The sequence below is a fragment of the Eubalaena glacialis genome, chromosome 1 (assembly GCF_028564815.1).
Source record: "Eubalaena glacialis isolate mEubGla1 chromosome 1, mEubGla1.1.hap2.+ XY, whole genome shotgun sequence".
Lineage (NCBI taxonomy): Eukaryota > Metazoa > Chordata > Mammalia > Artiodactyla > Balaenidae > Eubalaena > Eubalaena glacialis.
Genome location: NC_083716.1, coordinates 166,633,249 through 166,654,422, shown reverse-complemented (window position 1 = coordinate 166,654,422; position 21,174 = coordinate 166,633,249). Strand labels below are relative to the sequence as shown.

The 21,174-nt window shown below is 40.1% G+C and overlaps 1 protein-coding gene across 3 annotated transcripts in view; it reads right to left on the bottom strand.

Moving 5' to 3' along the window:
- Positions 1-2,805: 2,805 nt before the first annotated feature.
- UPP2 (uridine phosphorylase 2) overlaps positions 2,806-21,174 on the bottom strand; it is a 44,721-nt gene continuing 26,352 nt past the window's right edge. For 2 of the 3 annotated variants that reach the window (XM_061184020.1, XM_061184031.1), the window contains 3 exons: positions 19,199-19,408; positions 16,913-17,059; positions 2,806-5,678 (listed from right to left, as the gene is read on the bottom strand). In XM_061184020.1, the coding sequence (XP_061040003.1) occupies positions 5,527-5,678; positions 16,913-17,059; positions 19,199-19,408 (509 nt within the window). In that variant the 3' untranslated portion in view covers positions 2,806-5,526. Of the gene's footprint in view, positions 5,679-6,517; positions 6,561-16,912; positions 17,060-19,198; positions 19,409-21,174 lie in introns of all 3 variants that reach the window. The other variant, XM_061184026.1, reaches the window with a different exon arrangement.

Here is a 21,174-nt window from a genome sequence, read left to right as displayed (position 1 = left end):
TAACTAGAAATTTGTACCATTTGACCACTTAGACCAACATCTCCCTATTCCCTGCCCCCAGGCCTTGGTAACCACCATTCTACTCTCTGTTTCTATGAATCTGACTTTTTTTTTGGATTGCACATGTAAGTAATACCATACAGTATTTGTCTTTGTCTGGTTTATTTTACTTGGTATAATGCCCTCCAGTTTCATCCATGTTGTCACAAATGGCAGGATTTCCTTCTTTTTTATGGATAAAGAATATTCCATTGTGTGTATCTATCTATCTATCTATAGATAGATACAATGCATTGTGTGTATGTGTATATATATATATATATATATATATATATATATATATATATATATACACACACATACATACACATATATAACGCACACATATATATAACACATTTTCTTTATCCATTCATCAATCAACAGACACTTATGTTGTTTCCATAGCTTGGCTATTGCATAAAAGGTAACTATGTGAGGTGATGGATGTGTTAATTAGCTTGATTGTGGTAATCATTTCACAATGTGTATATATTATCAAGTCATCATATTGTACACTTGAAAATATATACATTTTAGCTGTCAACTATACCTCAGAGAAAAAAGATACTGTTCTTGTTGAGGAGTAAGAGTCAAGTAAAAGAGCTTGACCTTTATATAACTAGTCCAGTGGAGGCACCATTGAAAGACTTCTAGAAGTTCAGCTGGAGGAGTGCCTGCCAGATTCCCAGACTATTCATTCTTTTAAATCAGTGCCTTTTGACCCAGGCTGCACATCACCAGGGGAAATTTTTTAAACAGGGATTCCCAGTCCCACTTCCAGAGATTCTCATTTAGCTGGTCTGTGGTGGAGCCCCAAATGGTGGTTTTTGAAGGCTTCCCTGCTGACCCTAACGTGCAGCAGTGTTGAGAGCCACCTGGAGTAAAGGCACTGACACATACACCCCTCTCCCACCCCACGCCCCACACTCACCACTACACTACACTACACTCTGGCCTCTTGGAATCACGACTAGTTGTTCTTCTCCTGTTGATTAGTTCACATTTTGTCTTAGAGATGCTGTAAAATTTTTCTCTTTATGAAGCAGCTGCTAGGCAGCCCAGAGCCAATTCAGCGCCTCCTGTCTGCCAGTGCATGGACTGTATGCGACGCATCTTGGTATTAGCTTCAGGCTTTGTGCCAATGATGCCCCTTCCCTTCCCTTTTCCTTTTTCTTTCCCACTTAGGTCTAATTTGTACTATCTTGATGTGCTTTTATTTATCCTTGTAAACTGTCTCTGATTCTTTTGGGGAAGAGGGAGAGATATGGATTTATAATGAATGAATGAACAAAGAAAAAACATACCAAAAATACATGCAACACCCATACATGGAAATCACCAGAAGAGTTTTTGCAAGCCTATCTGTTTCTTGAATAGATTTCTAGGAGGGCGAGACTGAATGAGTGGAGAAGGTGGGGTTAGAGGTTAGGTGAAGAGCTGGTTCCCAGACTTAGCGCAGGCATAGGTGAGTAGTGGCTGAATGCCTGCGTCGGACAACACTCCATGGCAGTCGAAAGGTAGAAAGAGGGCAGTTGAAGGGAGACATGAGCCTCCCAAATGAAGACAAGCTGGGCAGCCATTATCCAAGTTCATGAAAAAGGACAAGTGTTCTCAGCATAGCCTACAAACGAGGACACACTGATATCTTCCTAGTGCAACCCTAGTTCTAAGGGAACTAGATGTGATGAACTGAGGGGGAATTAAACTTGGAGACCTTCCTGAAGGAGGTGAATCTAGGGTTTGGTTTTGACAGAGGGGAAAGCCATGTGCTATAGGAGAAAGCAAGAAGTTCTAGACATCACCACAACTCTACACTGATGGTACAGAGGACTTTCCACCCCGTAAAGTGAGATGTCGTGGGAGGGACAGCCAAGGAGAGCTGAGATGACAAGGGACTGAATAAGGAAAGGATAAGTCTCGCCAAGACTAGAGGCATTTTAGTGAGAGTTTATGAAGGAAATGTATGAAGCAGATTCATTCTTCATTTAACAAACATTTACTGAGCACCTAGAATGAGACAGGCGCTGTTTGGGTGCTTGGGATACAGCAGTAAATAAAACAAATGCAGTCTTTGTCCTCATGAGCCTTATAGCCTAGGCACATTAATTCTATAGAGACACAAATCATGACATAATTGCAAGCGGTGATGAGTAATTTAAGGAGGCTGCAGAGGGCGTTGTGGGAGGCTGTGGGTGGGGCTAGGACGAAGCTGGCTTGAGGAGCAGGAGGGCTGTCCCCTGGTGGACAGGTTGGAGAGCTATCTAGGAGAATCAGCTCATAGGACTTGGCAATTGTTTGGATGTGGGAATGAGGAAGACAGATTCGTCAAAGAGGTGTCCCAGGTTGCTGGCAGGTGCGTGCGCATACACACACCCTTCTGCAGGAGCTGAGGGGAGGACTGACTGCGATTATTTCTTTCTTCTCTCTCTCTCTCATAACCTCCTCTTCTCTCAATAAAAAGGAAAATAAGATTTTCCAGGAACAGGTAAATAAAAGTTCATATTGAAGGCTTACGGAGAACAGTCTGAAGTAGTTTCCACTTGGTCTAAAAATATATATGAAACACAGTGAAAACCGCACTAATGACCGCAGTGTTATTCTACCTTACTTTTAGTTCTGATGCTGGTATTTGATGGTGAATTACTGGGATACTTTAAAAATTGCACTCCAAGCATATCTATTGCCAAAAAAGTTCCCGAACTGATGCTCCTCTCGGGAGATTGTTTATTGTCATTGATTACAAAGAGACAAAAGAAATCTCTCTCATGGTTGGAATTAAATTTTATTTGAGCCACAACAATATAAATCTATGTACACAACGTTACATGCTATTCAAGATTGTAAGCTCTCCTCCACCCTTCTGCCATCCGTGCTTCCCAACTCTTAAGTGTATCAGCCTTAGAAGACCCCCCCCCCCAGGAGGCATCAACTCATACAGAGCAAGGTGTATCCCCTAAGTGACACCATGCCTGCCAGAGGGTCAAACTGAATAGGGGTACAGGTTGGGTGCAGGCAAGACCTGCTTCAAAGTCACACAAAAGGATGACTTCAACATCTTGAACTCAGGTCTAAATTCACTTGTTATTAATTCCTCAGCCTATGAGGTTAATATTGAAATGAAATTTAAAAAATACAGCCTCTTCAAAATGCATTTCCTTAAAAGAAAAAAAATTGCTAGAAGGTGATTTAATCATTTGTGATTTCTGAAGAAAAATGAAGATCTTTCTTTGCATTTCCAAGGGTTTTCATTTGAAAATCAATGTGTGATCTAGAGTTGTTACTTTTTGTGATAAAATCACAAACATGGGCAAACCTAAGCCTCTAACCCTATTACATGGTGCACTGAAATCCTGCAGGGGAAAAAAAAGAAGTATGGTCACATTTCCCTAAGTGTAGCTTTTTCATATAGACCTACATTACACTGACATTTTTTTTCTGTAAATATTTTGAATATGCATGATCAATTTCTGTCACTTGTCCAACATCTAGAAGTGCCTGACAACGTTCTAACATGAATTTCTGGATTAGTTTCAGAAACAGAGTGACGGGTAACTGTATCCACAAGTGGTTGATCTATTTTGATGTGAACCTAATTAATGCTGCATATGAAACTCCAAATGTCACAGTACAGGAGTTTTACAGTTTTAATTATTAGACTGACTTAGCTAACTCATTCTAAAATGAAATTTGAATTTAATTTAATGTAAGTTATTAAACTCTTCTACAATAAATTCTTTTTTTTTTTTTTTATTGTCCCCTGCATTGGCAGGCGAATTCTTAACCACTGCACCACCAGGGAAGCCCAGCTTGTGGGATCTTTTTATTTATTTTATTGTTTTTAAACTTTTATTTATTTATTTATTTTATATTAATCAGTCATCAATTTTATACACATCACTGTATACATGTCTATCCCAATCGCCCAATTCAGCACACCACCATCCCCACCCCACTGCAGTTTTCCCCCCTTGGTGTCCATACATTTGTTCTCTACATCTGTGTCTCAACTTCTGTCCTGCAACCCGGTTCATCTGTACCATTTTTCTAGGTTCCACATACATGCGTTAATATATGATATTTGTTTTTCTCTTTCTGACTTACTTCACTCTGTATGACAGTCTCTAGATCCATCCACGTCTCAACAAATGACTCAATTTCGTTCCTTTTTATGGCTGAGTGATATTCCATTGTATATATGTACCACATCTTCTTTATCCATTCGTCTGTCGATGGGCATTTAGGATGCTTCCATGACCTGGCTATTGTAAATAGTGCTGCAATGAACATTGGGGTGCATGTGTCTTTTTGAATTATGGTTTTCTCTGGGTATACGCCCAGTCGTGGGACTGCTGGATCATATGGTAAATCTATTTTTAGTTTTTTAAGGAACCTCCATACTGTTCTTCATAGTGGCTGGATCAATTTACATTCCCACCAACAGTGCAAGAGGGTTCCCTTTTCTCCACACCCTCTCCAGCATTTGTTGTTTGTAGATTTTCTGATGATGCCCATTCTAACTGGTGTGAGGTGATACCTCATTGTAGTTTTGATTTGCATTTCTCTAATAATTAGTGATGTTGAGCATCTTTTCATGTGCTTCATGGCCGTCTGTATGTCTTCTTTGGAGAAATGTCTATTTAAGTCTTCTGCCCATTTTTGGATTGGGTTGTTTGTTTCTTTAATATTGAGCTGAATGAGCTGTTTATATATTTTGGAGATTAATCCTTTGTCCGTTGATTCCTTTGCAAATATTTTCTCCCATTCTGAGGGTTGTCTTTTCGTCTTGTTTATGGTTTCCTTTGCTGTGCAAAAGCTTTGCAGTTTCATTAGGTGCCATTTGTTTATTTTTGTTTTTATTTCCATTACTCTAGGAGGTGGATCAAAACAGATCTTGCTGTGATTTATGTCAAAGAGTGTTCTTCCTATGTTTTCCTCTAAGAGTTTTATAGTGTCCAGTCTTACATTTAGGTCTCTAATCCATTTTGAGTTTATTTTTGTGTATGGTATTAGGGAGTATTCTAATTTCATTCTTTTACATGTAGCTGTCCAGTTTTCCCAGCACCATTTATTGAAGAGACTGTCTTTTCTCCATTGTATATCCTTGCCTCCTTTGTCATAGATTAGTTGACCATAGGTGCGTGGGTTTATCTCTGGGCTTTCTATCACAAGTGGTTGATCTATTTTGATGTGAACCTAATTAATGCTGCATATGAAACTCCAAATGTCACAGTACAGGAGTTTTACAGTTTTAATTATTAGACTGACTTAGCTAACTCATTCTAAAATGAAATTTGAATTTAATTTAATGTAAGTTATTAAACTCTTCTACAATAAATTCTTTTTTTAAGAGAAAGGGTTGTATAAAATCATTCAATTATGATTTTAGCATGTGGATGAGAACTATATAAAAATGCCACAAATAATATATGACTTCAACATTATGACTGGAAGTACAAACTTGCAGGGAAGGATTGGGCTGCCCAGCTATGATGTCAGGTCACGAAGTCCAAGCCGCCGTTTGATGAATCTGGAGATTAGGAGCTGAGGCCGTTTCTGGTACTCCACCAGAACATCATGGGGAGAGTTGATCTGGTCACATTCAAGTCTGTTGAGAAGTGTCACACAGACCACAGCAGCTAGAAGAGCAAATAAGACCATTACCAAACAAATGGGTTTATCTTTTGCGTAGAAACATTAACCAGACACCCCCGTGTCCCTAGCACATGTACTTTGTGTTGTTTTCCCTGTTACGTAAATGCAATCCACTGAACCTTCCAGACTTCCATATGAATTATAATTCATATTTCTGTGGACTCCCACCAAACACTGCACCTAAATAAGTTAATTGAAATAATTTTCAGCACTCTCCCTTCTCCTTTCCCCTATAATTGGCTACATTAAGGCTTAGAAAAGGTTTGTGTTCAAGATAAGAACAAGGAGGGATCTTTGCCATCCAAGATACACAAACCTCCAGCTTTCTATCCCATTTCCAATTCTTAGAGCAGGCTTTTCTTTTCTTTTCTTTTTTTTTTAAGCATCTTTATTGGAGTATAACTGCTTTACAATGGTGTGTTAGTTTCTGCTTTATAACAAAGTGAATCAGCTATACATATACATATATCCCCATATCTCCTCCCTCTGCATCTCCCTCCTACCCTCCCTATCCCACCCCTCTAGGTGGTCACAAAGCACCAAGCTGATCTCCCTGTGCTATGTGGCTGCTTCCCACTAGCTATCTGTTTTACATTTGGTAGTGTATATATGTCCATGCCACTCTCTCACTTCGTTCCAGCTTACCCTTCCCACTCCCCGTGTCCTCAAGTCCATTCTCTACGTCAAGCAGGCTTTTCTTACTTCAGGATATAACTAGAGAGCTAGCCATTTTTTTCCTGAGATGATATTTTACTCCTTGGTGCAGTGTTTGAGTTTACCTACTGGAGAGGGAAGTAAATAGAGAAGAGATATGACCACTAACCTCGGGAAATAGCAATAAAGGCAAGTACTGACTCTTTTGAAATCTGAGAAAAAAAATGAAATGATATGCATAAATGATATGCTTAAGAATCAGCTCCATGAAGGAGCACATTTATTAGCATTTAGTTTCTAAAGAATGAGGACAAAATCTTGTGATAGTTACAAAACTAGGGGGAAAGAGCAAACATCTTTCTTTTAAAAAAAATGAAATTCTCATTTTTGAAAACACACCATAAAAGCGACGTCTTTGGTTTGTTCCAGCAAGAACAAGAGAGAGACATTGGGTCCCCTACAAATTCTTTATTATCAGTTTCACATGAAATCTTTGATTTCAAGGAATGTGGCTATACACATTAAAATCAGTGACAACCACTTTGAATTGATAGCAGTGTCACAATCTCTATCTTCATCTGCATCATTTTAAAAAGGATTTCAGTGGATCTGGGATTAGATGTAGCTACAGTCACAAGCTTTGAGGTCATGAAGATAAAGTTGGGTGTGAGTGTGATATTTATTTCTTTGACTTCTGCACTATCTCAGACTTCTGGATTAGAGAAGGAGAAATAGACTGTAATTATAATAGGTGCTATCTTTTTTGTTTGGTTTAGCTCTTGCTACATGCTGGGTATTTATGATACCATTTAGACCTCATAGCTGTGCCATGAGCTAGCTATTATTTTTATCCCCTTTGGACAAATGATGAAATGAGGGCTTAGGGAGGTCAAATGGCCCAGTAAGACACAGCTAGTAAATAGCCAATCAATTCCCAGCTTCATAAACTGCTGAGAAGACTCCTCTACCTCCCATCCCTCCTCCTCTGCACATGGCGAACCATAAGGCAGACCTGCCCTGACCGATCAGTCAAACTGACCCTCCTGTTCAGTGAACTGAAAAACAATTGAAAATATCCAACTTGAGCTGAGTCAAGTATTTCATCACCTAGGACCCTGTTTATTCAAAACTCATTCAGTTGTAAAGCAAGTTGGCCCAACAGGTAAACAAGAAAATGGAAGAGCTAGAAACTTCCTCAGCTTTTCAAGTTAATGATCAGCAAGTCTGTGACGGCTGACATGAGCTGGTGGTAGCAGGGAAAAGATGAAAGTCCTTCTCTAATCCTTCACTTGGCAGAAGGATAAAAGGAAACACGTGCTCTGTACTTGTCAAGGAGGGAGAGCTGACTTGACTTAACGTCTTCTCCGGCTATTTCAAGGGTAAGGCCAAAGAGGGACAAGAACAGGTCATCGCGATCTCAGTGGTGTTTTCTTGATGCTGGAGGACCCATTAACAAGGAGCCTGTAATAATCTTGTCGTCTAAAATTACTATTTCCACAAGCAATTAAAAGGGACTAATTTACCCAAAACAATTTGTCAAAGTTAAGCCTGACAGCTTTGCTACCATAATCCTCAGGTTGGGCAGAGAGGATGGCTCCTGCAGAGAGGCATTCGGTGACCTAGCTGTCACCAAGGAGGTTGTCAGCTAACTGACCTCAGGCTGCAATGGGATGGGAACACACCAGTGTTAATGTGAAGCTCAGTGTACCCTCGGCCACACCAGGAACTCCCAGTGATTCTAACTCTTTGATTGTTTTTAGTCCCTTTGCAAATCTGATGAAAGTTGTTAACTGCAACCTCTTTTCACAAAAATACACATATGCACATACACACAAAATATTGTATATAATTTCAAGGGTTTCAGGGCTCCTGAAGCCCACCCTGAATTATTAGAAATCTATGGTCCCGCATGAATCCCTGCTTTAGCCCCACCTCTGTGATTCAGAATGGACTTCCAGGAAGGTTTTCCCATGAATTGTAGGCAAAGGCAGCAATGTGGGGCAGAAACTCCCTGTGCACAGCAGAACCAAACAGGGCTGGGTCTCAGAAAATGGCAAAGCAGCAAAGGTTGGCTTTGGAGTTTCCAGCCTGGCCCTTAGGACTGCTCCTCTCCCACCTCTCCCCTGCCCTTTACAGGGAGCCCTTCACTTCTCAAGGTTTGAGCTTTTTAGGCAGACCCATCTTTATTCCCCAGGTGCCTGGTATATAAAACACAGAAACCTCAACAACCCAGAACGTTTGCACTTCCTCTGTCTCCTCTGAGACGTCTATCTCAGGCTGTTGACTGCTAATCAAAAACCAAGTGGAGAAAATTTATATTCAAAGGATCTGATCAAAGCTAAGGAGCATAGGAACAAGTTGTTCATCTAGACTGGCATTTCTGAAAATGTGCTCCACTGGCCACTTGCGTCAGAACCAGAGCTTGTTAATAATGCAGATTTTTAGGCTTTATCACAGACATACAGAAAAAGGAGTGAGGAATAAGAAAGGGCAGTTAATCTGTATTTTTTTTTAAAAACTCAGTTAAATTATTTGCACATTGATATTTGACAGCTATTGCTTTAAGGACTTTAAACTCTATCCTGAATTAAATCAAATTAAAGCAAAATGTTCATACCTGCACCCTAGTACTTTAGGTTCCCAAAGAACCAAGATTTAGCATTAACTCTATCAAAAATTGTCCCATATCTTTTATAAAAGTGTTACTAAAGACACTGTCGATGTAATATAGCTGATAATTTCACTTAAGGTTAACATTTGGATAACGTTTTTATGACAAACGTTAAATGCTTTCTTTATAAGATAATGAGAGCTGTGTAACTTAAAGTGTTTCCATTTTCAACTTGGCCTCTAGGAAACTCAGAACTAAACCTAAGTATTTAGATTTAGTATTGCCCTGCCAGGTAGCTCTTTGATATTGAGAACTCCCCATCCACTCCCTTAAATACATGCCTCTTATTCTCTTTACCTTTGCTTAAATTATTTATACATTCATCTTTTATTGAAAGCTACTGCTAATGCCTTTTAGAAAAAGGAGAAAGTATAAGTAATCTGTCGTTAGATAAATATGATACTCTTTTATACCTATGGAATAGCGCCGGGAATGGGGGTGAGGAGGCAGGAGATAATAGGGCTAGTCCATCTTCGTTTTGATCTAGCTGTGTTTCCTTAGACAGGTCACTTTTTACTCTCTGGGTCTTATTTCATTCTCTGAGAAAAGAGCAGGTTGGACCTCAAAGGTCTTGCTCAGCTTCTGTGCCTCACATTATCTTGGTATGAGGACCATGCTGTCATCTCCAGGAGGTCCAGCTGCAAACTTGGGGACCTGCACTTCTGCTGGATACTGGACCTCCAACCAGAGATGTGTCAGGATGGGCAGAGGATGTGCCTGCTGTGCTAGGGGCAGAGGCTCCAACAGGGAGAACCCAGGGAGCCCCACTGGGGTCACAGGTGGGAAGAGGCGGGTCACAGGTAGTGCCAACACACAAAAAGTTGAATCTGTGGCCCCAAATCATTCTCTAACGTGTGAGTGTGTTGGTACAGGAAGGCAGGAGTAGGATAGAGGACAGGAGAGTAGAATTAAAATGAATCAAACAAAACTCTAGACACTGACCTTGATTTAAAATATGTAAAAACCAGCAAAGCAAGAAGAAACAATTTTTTTAAATCCTGTCTTTATAATCATAATAAATAAATTACTTACCATTTATGCCTGATTTCCCAGACACACTGACTTATTTTCTTGGTAAAATAATAACTGTGCATACTACTGAATAAGTATCAATGTAATGCTTTATTTGATTCCAACACTAACCATCTTGGTATGTGGTTAGCCCTTAGGGGGTTTGCTTTCTTTCTAAAGTAGCACAGCTAACTTTTAAAATAGAAAAACCTGCAGGTTTTTTTGTTTGTCTGTTTGGTTCCTCTGAATAGAGATCTGAACCTTGTGCATCCATGGGAGGCTGCTGGGAAGACTCAACAGGGCATGGTGCAAAGGGACCTCAAGTCAGACAGAACTCGGTTCCAGTTCCAGTCCAGCTACTTCTTATTTACTGCGAGAACCTGGGAAAGTTATGTAACCTCTCTGAGCCACAGTATCTCTCAGGAGATACTGTGAGGGTGAAGAGCTGCAATGGGTTGCCTTTTGCCTTTGTGTAATAATATTTCAAAACCCCAGTTTTCCTCATTTTTGAGTTAAGAAATGGTCCAGCTCCAGACTGAATATAATCTTTAATCCTTGTTGTAATATCTTTTTTACTTTATCAGTGATCATCCTGCAGTTCCCAGAGCCCAATAGCCTTCATTTCTGGGACCAGCAGAAGAATATAAAATGGAATTAAAGCCAGATTCTGCTCCCTTTCACTGAGCTGTAATATTATGAAGACTGAATACATTCCCAAAGTTCCCAGTATCTGTCAAAAGAAATAGCACTGAATTCTTCCATTACCCTAAAGAAAACCCACTGTGAGCGCTGCCAACAACTAAAGACAAAAATTTAAGTGAAATTAATCTTGGATAAATATTATGTTTCGTATATTGCCATGCAAGCAAGCATGTGTCAAAAGGCAGTGGGCACTGTCTTTTAAAGAGGGATAAAAATTGAACGTACTTATCACAAGTTCACAGTGCAAAAGGATTAACATCTTTAATCAGAATGTTAGGGGTTTAATTAAAGTAGATTTTGCTTTAAGAGAGGGACAGATGTATGCATATTATAAAACCATAGATGAATGCATTCATACAGCATTGTACAGTGGGTTTACCTTGTTCTGAAGGTTCAGCCTTTCAAGGTAGAATAATTTTGTGATGGCCACTATTTCCCTCACCCAAATCTTTGTTAAAGCAACAATGGATTCCCACTATTATTTTTCAGGATAATGAGATCAGGATAACAGTAGTGACTTAGGGGTGTCCGTGACCCCATTTCAAACAGTTTGTCCACCTATCAAATATCAGGAGATCCAAGGGCTACAGCTATAGCAGAAGTATTGTATGAAACTTACAGCAAAGGGAGGCTTAACTTTTAAGGCTTTGCCTCTTCCTAGTTGGACAATTATGTGGCACTCCGAAGTCCTTTAGAAAATTCCAAGCCATAAATGTAGCTGGGTAATGAAGGAACCAGTTGAATTTGTTATAGCCGTCTTCCACGGTCAGTAGGGGTTGAGTGGTCCTTCCGTTCACTCATTTGTTCATTCATTTAGTAAATATTTATTGAATGCCCATATGGCAGATATTATTCTAAGTGCTAGAGATATAGCAAAAAAAATGACAAACAAGGTCCCTGTTCTCATGCTACTTATACTGTAATGGAGTAAGATGCTAAATACATACCTCCATGCATTAATACATGTAAAATAATATGTAAGTTAATATATAAAGAAAACAGAAATGTAGTCTGGTATAGTGGTAAATGTGATGCAGAGAAATGAAGTGGAATGAGTGAATGAGTGAGTAAGTAGAATGAATGTGAGTGAGTTTAGTTTAGGTAGTCATGCAAAACTTCTCTGATGAAGTGAGTCTTCTGGTGAGATCTTATATTAATCATAAAGAGAAGTGGTAATCCATGTGGTCCCAGGTGAATGCAGAAAGATCTGTTTTTGCACTGGTCCAAAGTCAATGACTGACTCCTCTGAGTTAGGACAATGAGCCCCTAGAAGACTCTTGTTTTAATAAAAAGTTGTTATTTATTAGCCATCATTGCCTTAGTATGAAGTCAGATTGGTTATCCAGTCATCTGGTAGTATTAAAGAGACATAAAAAGACCATTAGAGAAGGCTGTCTGGAGAGACTGGGTGGAAAGGGCCATTGCTGACAGTGGGAGAGGGATTGAGGGGGAGGGGCACTAGGCCTGGAAGTCCTGCGCTTTCGGTACCAGATGAAACTCATTTTCCAGTGTCGCTTACCATTGGTATATAACCTCCCTAATAAGTATGTTAAAACAGCTGCTTGTGAAGTCTCTCTCAGCCCTTCCCCAAAGCAAGCTTTTCTACCTCATACAGAGCTTTTCCAAGCTTCACTGCTTTTGCAGAAGGATATAATGAAGTGGGGATGAAAGATAGGAACATGGTAGCATCATATGCATGGGGTTTTGGTCTGTGTCCTTGGTGGTTGATCTCCCAGGTGTTGATATTCCTGTACCAGGAGTGCACCTTTGGAAACTGTGGTGTCTGAGGTAGATAAAGAGTCCCTGTCACCATGAAGAAATTTGGACAGAAATACTCCCAAGAACTACAGAATTACAGAGTTACAGATACAACCTTTAGTGTGAATGTTGGCAGCCCAGAAGGGGTCTGCTCAATGGAAAGGCTGCAGCAGTGTCCTGGAAGAGAGCTATTGGCAGGCTGAAATCAGCTACCAACAGCTCCAATAGCAGCAGAAAAAGGAAAACGCAGCATGGGGCAGGAACTACAGCAAGCTAGAGAGGACAGAGTCCAGGAAGGTACCTGCAGCTGGCAGAGAAAGCAAGGTCACAAGGATTCGTGGCAAGGACAAAAAAATCCCTCATAACAGAATAACGTCGCTGAGGTTTTGGCAACACCCTCAAAGAGAGAAAGACTCGGGTCCGGGGTTCACAAGCCTAGAACTCTCTCTGGCTGCCTCTTAAGAAAGAACTGATGGTCATCACTAAACTTACATCAGGGCAGCAGTTCGTGACGTGGCATTTTATGTTTGACTAAACTGGTTACCAAATTTTCCTCCATCTGCATGTCAGGTGGAGCCATGACTCAAGTGACCGCTTGCTGTTTCTATAAGAAAGAAATGTGAGGAAACATTTCCTGGAGCAGAAATATCTGAATCCAGGTGTTCCTGCAGGTCATGTGCTGGTTAGGCTGCTGCTCAGGAAAGGGCAAGCTGCCCGCCGCTGGGGCTCCCACTCCCACTAACTTGTGGAGAGAAAAGCAGATGCTATTGTTTCCCTGAAAGGAGGTATTAATGATGGCCTTCTAAAGAGGACAAGGATGCACTTGCATCCTTTACTCATATGTTACAGGGATTTGTGTGTACATTCATTCTGAGATGAGAGTAGTGGTTCTACAATTAATCTCTTCTTGTGACCTATAACTCCTTTCTAAAATGTGCTTTTAGAAATGTTACCGCATACATTTTGTTTGTAGTTTTGTATATTAAAGTTGATTGACAATAAGGACAAGTATTAGAATTAAAGTTCCACTTGTGATCAAATAAGGCATTATCGGGCTGTAATTCTTTATTTCTTTGAGGATTTCTTCTTTGGGGCTGCGACACTAGACTCTCCAGGTATACTGCCAGTTGCACTGACGACTCTTCCTTAGTTTCTGCTGGATCTCCCTCACCTCCCCTGACTTTTTCATCCGTTTCTACACTCAGGCACTTTGTCATCTCATTTGTTACATGGCTTTAAATGCCATCTATATGCTGTCAACTTCCAATTTTACTTCCCCAGTCCACATTTCTCACCTAAACTCCAGATTCATAAATCCACCTGCTCACGTAGCCTCCGTTTGATGTCTACTACAGTACCGCCAAATCCTCACCCAGTTTTTTCTATCCCAATTGTGATAACTCCATCCTTCCAGCTGTTCAGGCCAAAAACCTGGAAGTCGTTTTTCACTCGTGTTTCTCTCCAAATTCACATCAAATTGTCAACAAATCTTGTTGGATTTGCCTTCAAGACGTATCTAGCATATGACTACTTCTCACCTCCTCCACTGTTGTACTGGTCTATCATCTCTCCCTAGACTACTGTATCAGCCCTCTTACTTCTCTCCGTGCTTCTGCCCTTAACCCCAGTAGGCTCTTCCCAGATCAGCAGCCAGTGTGCTCCTGTTCAAACGCAAGCCAGATCCCGTCACCTCTCTATTCAAAGCAATGACTTCTCATATCTCTCAGAGTGAAAGTCACAGTTCTCATAGGGACCACACAGTCCATACTCCCTCCATCTCCTACCCTCTCCACTGCTGTCACTCCCCTCCAGCCACACTGGTCTCCCTCTTTCTCCGGCACACTCTGAATGCTCCTGCCTGGTAGCCTTAGATTTGCATTTCCTGGACTGCTTTTGCCCAGACACCCACGTGGCATTTTCCTAAATGGCACCTTCTCTGTGCACCCTTCCCTATTTTAATGTATGGCTTTCCTCCCTACCTTGGTTGTCCCTGTGCCCTTTCCCTGCCTTATTTCTCACCATCATGCACCTCAGCATCTAACATATTACCATATTATTATAGATTGCTCTCTGTTGTTGTTGTTTGTCTACCCCCTAAACTTCGCAAGGGCAGAGATTCTGTCTGCGTCATCCTCTGCTGTATCCCTACTGCTTGGGTGCTCAGGCCACTGGCTGATGCACAGAAGTCCTTCTTTCTTTAGGAAGATAATGATTGAGACAAATCTTATCAGCCAAAGATTTGATTTAAAAAACAAGCTTCTTGTATTTTGCTATGCACTCAGTAGGTACACTATAAAACACGTTTGATAGATGACATATTTTATGGGCTCTTTTCTGAAAAAAAAAAAAAGATAATTGCTGTATGAAAAACAAAACTATGAATTCTAAAGAAAGTTGCTCCAACATTTTCTTAGACATCATTGTTCATATTTGGGGACTGCTTCCCACTCAAAAATAATATTTTAGATGGTGCTATTTTGCTTTAGGTCTGAGGCTTTCATAGCCAATTTAATAAAGAATATTTAATTAACTTTGCAGGTTTACCTCTTCCATCAATAAAACTTGAATTTTTTTAATCTAGAGGATGACTATGAAAATAATTTAAAATCACAAAGAATAGTTATATTGATTAGTCCTTGTGAAAATTATGTTTTACTTCAATAGGTTTTCTTGGTGTTGGTCAGAGATTAGTGGTTCTATTGGAATAATTTCACCAAAAATAAAAATGCATGCCACACCCATATTTGGTTTCTTAATGCCACTCTCCACCCAAAGGAAGCAGAGATTCTTGGAGAAATGGCTGATCCCAGACCTGAGGCAAGGAACGTGTAAGTGGTACCTAAGAATCCCGTTGTGCCTGAAAGCAAGAAAATTCTCAAGAGTTAAGAGAATTATGTCAAAAGGACAAAAGAGTGCACTAGAAGGGGCTCTTCCTGGCCACATTTGGGATAATTTGAGTATCAAAAAGAATAATGACAGAAACTGCTTATAACACACTGCTTTGAACAAAATCCACCAAACAATACCAACTCCCTGCCACCAAAAAGAAAAAAGAGAGAGAAGAGCGTGAGAAAGGCTCTTCTTAAAAGAATGCTAACAAACGTAGGAGGAATGATAGAATTAGAAAATCATCATTTGTATTCCATGCTAATATCACTGGAAAAAGACGATTGGGTTACAGGATATTCGTTCACACAGTGCCAGATTATCATCCCAGAAGTTACTTGCTACTTACAGAGAGAAAACATTAATTTTTGAGTGGAGGGAGATGGGCAGTTACCCCTTGAGCCAAGTGATCCAACTCGAAATTACTACCAGTGGAATATCTTGACATTACCTTTCCCTGATGTGGTGCAATGGAAAGTTTACATTACTATGAAGTGTTCTTGCCACATAGCTGAATCTAATCAAGCCACTAGACTTTACTTCTGCTTTACAGGAAATAAAGTGAAATCCCACGATGACGAGTACAGACAAATCTAGAACATGGATGTTCTACAAGATAACTGCCTGAACTTTTCAAAAATTCCACTGTACTGGGGAAAAAAGAGAAGTAGGGAAACTATTCTAGATGTAAAAGTATAGAGATACAATGACTAAGCAATACAGTGTATGAAGTTAATTCAATATTAGATTAAAATAATCTTTAAAGATATTTTTAGGAAAATCAGAAAATTTAAATATGGAATGGATGTTAAATGATGTTATGAAATGATTTTTACTTAAATTTTTTTTTTTTTGGTTTGATAATTGTATTGTGGTCATTAGGAGGACATCCTTATTCTTAGGAAATGATGCTAAGTTACAAGAGTTAAGTGGCATAATATTTATAATTTATATACAATGATTCAGGAGAAAAAAGCAAATAGTTGTGTTTGTGTATATGTGTGTGTGTATATATATATATATATATATATATATATATATACACACACACATATATACATACACATACACACTATTCTTTCAATTTTTCTGTATTATTGATTTTTTTTCAAAATAAAAAAGTTGGGAAAAGCAAAAATGCATGTAAATTAACTTTAAAAACACACTACTCCACTGATGTTTTGTCCTTTGATGGACTATTTTAGGAATATTTTATTTGTGTCATGTCTCAGTAAATTCAATTGTAGTAGAAAACAGCATCCACTACCAGGATGAAGAAAGCAGAACAATCTATCAAGTCTTGGCTATGTAACCCACTAGCTGGTGACCTTGGGCAACTTACTTTTGACCCTTGAGGCTTGGTTTCCTCATTTGCATAACAGAAATAATGTCCTGCCCACTCACAAGATATTATGAGATAACCGTGCATTCAACCCAAAGTAATATATAGTTGGATTCCTTTTTCTTCTCCTGAAGAGTGAAAATAACTTCATGAAAGAGGAGAATTTGACCCTTAGGCATTCATGAAAGTCTTACCTTTTAGACCACAAAGTCTACACATGGCCGCAAACACCGTAGATTCCATTTCGATATTCCTGATGCCGGCATTATATGCTCTTTTCAAGTAATCTAACCCCTTTTCTCTGGAAAAGGAGCACAGCGCTCCATCTAGTCGACCCTGGCCTGAAAGAGAATGGAGAATGTTTAGTGACTTGATGTCCCACGGTGGCTGTGGCATCACTAAGAGGCTTGCTGTCAGCCCAAGTGCTCTGTGGCTGACTCTAACTCATGGGCCTGCACCCCAGGTAGGATAAATCTGGCCATCTGAATCATCCTATCAAAGGACCTGGGGCAAGGCTGTGCCCAGCTCAAGAGTCTCACACAGAGAGGAATCTCCATGGCACTGAACTCCCCCAGCTCTGGGGCAAGTGACCATTGAATGGCCGCAGCAGCCAGCACTGTGCCCAGAGACAGCAGGACCTGGAGGGTCTCCGGAAGATCTGCCCTTTGAGGAAAATCTCAGGTTGCACCTGCGACTGACGGCTGGCCCAGGGACAGGTGCTGGGGAAGAAGAAAAGGCTCCAAGCCCCAGTGATGATCCTAAGCTACTTGAGGATCAGGGTGGTGGTTTGGACATTGCAGCTCCATCTGTGCATCATGACCATGGTAGCCATACACAGATGGTCGATTTGTCCACCTTTTCCCTGCCACACACCTCAGGCTGCACGCCATTCTTTTGCGATCACATTTTCCCTTCTAGGCTGCTCTCGGTGTTTACTTAGCACTTGAATTCCATCTGTACCAACCAGTGGGGCCAGAAGGAGGTGGAGAAAAGCCTGATGCTGTTACTCCTCCTCCACCATGGCTGCGCTGGGAACAGGCTTCACCGCGCCCCACCCCCAAGGGCATCCTCTTGAAGTAGGGAGGCCAGTAGACTCTGTCACCATCCATATTGCAAAATCCTCTTTTTTCCCTTTCCTCTATCTTTCATGCTATTTCCATCCTTGCTGTCTGCTTCTCCTTGTGCCTTCCTTCTTAGGGCTGCCTGCCAACAGCTCTAATGCAGTGCTATTTTAGCCGATTCAAACTCAGATGTCCCACAAGTTAAGCAGGTAATGTCAACGAGGTCTGCCTGTTGGAAGGGAGCAGCCTAACCTCACCTTCAGTGAATGTAGCCCCAGATGTGGGCCGAGGCTTGCCAGGGCTGCCATGAATAAATTATTTTATATTTTTAATTTTATGTTATTTCAAGAAGCCAAAAATCTGGATTTTCATATGAAATCTCCAGAAATTATAAATGTTGGCAAAATAATTCATATTCTAAAAAATACCATGCAGCCCAAAGAAAACATTGACTCCAGTGGGTACCATTTGCAAGTTCTGGCTTAAACCTGTTGGTGACCCTCCCCATGAAGGGGCCAGTGGCCTGAGACAAAGTCTCAACCCTATCAGACCCAAAGTGGCCCCTATTTTATAACACATATGTGGTGACAACACCTTTACTAACCTGAAGTAATGTTTATAGATAAAATATCTCCATATATAACTGTTTAGAATTCAATATAATAGTCTAAGTTTGATCCAAAGGGAAAAGAAAAGAAAAATAATTAAAAATGAGGTAATATGTAGTTTGATGAACATACTCAAACAGCTACACTGCAAGATTTCTAGAATGCCCTCCAAGGAATGGTACCAACCCTGGTTAGATTCTTTCTTGTGGAATGAGCAAGGTCTGTCCTGGAGGGTGTTTTCTCCTGGCCCCTCCCCGCTTGTGGCAAGAGCTGCTACTTGGGAGTCACCATCAATTTTGTTCCTAAACTTGATTTGGGGACATTTTACTCATGGCCAAGAGAAAAAAGAACTGCTCTGAGACTACCCCATCCCTTTGGGATTTCCTCCCCCAAATATCTCTTCCCATTGCCTGGTTCCCACTCTTTCCTGGGTACCAGATCCCTTCCAAGGTACAGGTGACTGTACCTCAAAATGGAAGAAACATAGAAGCATATCCCCCTTTTCCAATTTAAATAAAAGGCATCAACAGAGATAAGATTTTGCTAACATCACAAATTGCATTTGAGTATCCAATTTGTTCTAGGAGGATTAAACCCACTCTAAAAATAAATTCATTATGTGTGTGTCTCCACCGCTTATTATGTCCTTACGTTCCTATGCTTTAGTAAGTTGAAAAGGCTGTTTCAGTTCCTTTTTTAATCCCCAACTATGAATTTCTAAAATGGAGTTTTTAATATAAATTGTGGGTTTGAATAACAGAGTATTGCTGGCAATTTTCTGCTGCTTTCACAGTTTATAAATTCTTCTCACCTTCATAAAAATCATAGGTACACATCGTATGTCCAATGAGGGTTGGGAAGTCGGGAATTTCTTTGCTACAGTTGAATAGTTCCTCAGCCAGTTCTTTGTCAAGTTCAGTACTTCTGGTGACAACATTATCCAAGATTACCTGTTCAAACCGGGGCTTAAAAAAGGAGTCTACGGCTCTATCTGTTATTACAACAGACCCCGGTGCAATCCCTGCAGTGTGGGAATAAATAGGTGGTTACAGAAGAATGTCACTTAGGTTTACTTTTGACACATAGTATGTAATCTCTTCTGCCAACATTAATTAATGCTAGTTGCTAATGATTCTCCCCATTTTCATCTTTTAAATTATTTTCTTTTCCAAATGCAATTAAATAATAACATTCCGAACAGGCATTTACATTTGCTTTCTTTCCAGATTCACATTTACAATGTGATGGGGTTTAAATTTCAAGACAGACATGACTCTTGGACATGCAAATTAGTACTGGCCTTCAGGTTCAAATTTGAATAAAGTAGGTCAGGAATAAACTAAATGAGCCTGCCAGAAAGTAGTTTTCATAAAGTGATGTGACTACTTGATATTTAATCTTCTCTGCAAATCCTTGATTACTATAATTTCTTTGCATCTCTGTCCTCTCTTCCTTTTGATTCTCATCACATCCATTCCCTCCTCCCCTGTCCCATCCCATGTAAATTAGGCCTCTTGGCTGACTTTCCATTGCTACAAAGTCTGGTTTGCTCCTGGGACTCAGGAACTCAAGTCTCAGGGACTTGAGAAACCATTTTCTGCCAACTGTTATTCCCCTGGCCTGGTGTGTTCCCTCATCCTCCCCCACACACTTTCATCAGACCAACTTCAACTCATTCTTCCAGTGTCAGCTTAAGTCACTTCCTTCAAAAGATCTGAATCCACAGAGGGGGAAATAATTAAAAGGCAACACAGATACATTACATTCAATTTTCCCAGGCCCAGCTTTTGACCTAGTTTTTGACCTGTTCTGATTCCTGTTTAGAGCCTGGTTGAGGGGATATATATTGATAGGGCCCTAGACTCTCTCTGTCCTAACATTCATCACATTTTTTGTAATTACTCATTTGTTTGTCTATTGCCCTGATAAAACATAAAACTCTATGAAGGCAAGAGCAGTGTCTGTCCACTGTTGTCTCCCCAGTGGCATTATGCCTATCACATTATAGGTATTCAATAAAAATTTGTTGAATGAGTGAATGTTTCCATAGAGATGCCATAGACAGAGATCTGCAAACTACAATCCATGGGCCAGATCCAGCCCATCTTTGTAAATAGAGCTTTATTGGAACACAGCCACATTCACTCATTTGCATATTTTCTATGATTGCTTCCACACTCTAATGGCAGAGTTGAGAAGTTGCAACAGAAACCATATGGCCTGCAAAGCCTAAAATATTTACTGTCTGACCTTGTATAGAAAAAATTTACCAACCCCTACCATAGCGCATAGCCATATCCTTCTGGGTTCTTAATAAATTCCAATGTGGATCAACATGGGGTTAATTTAGAAGATCCAGCTAGAGACCCAAGGTAGGCTCTGATGATAGAGCCTCAGTGAGTCAGATACTTTTTAAAGAAATCAAACAAGTATCTTCTTGAATTACTCACAGTGTCCTAAAAACAGGAAAGTGACTGAGAAGGAAGTTGAAAATGTGGAAATCAAAAATGAAGTTATTCACATGACATCATAATATTTAGATGCATTAGAGCATTTATATCCCAGTTAAAGTCTCTTAAAGGCCAAGACACTATTTATTCGAGTACCTCATCATCATGAAGTTTTGTTGGCTCATCTAAAGAGTGGTAACATCAGCAAAAAAAAAGAAAACCAACAAGCTACACCTCCTTCATCTCCAAATCAATGTTTTTAAGACAAAACAAACACATCTTATTGACAAGCTAAGAGTTCTTAATGAGAACAGAACTTCAAAATGATAGATAATCC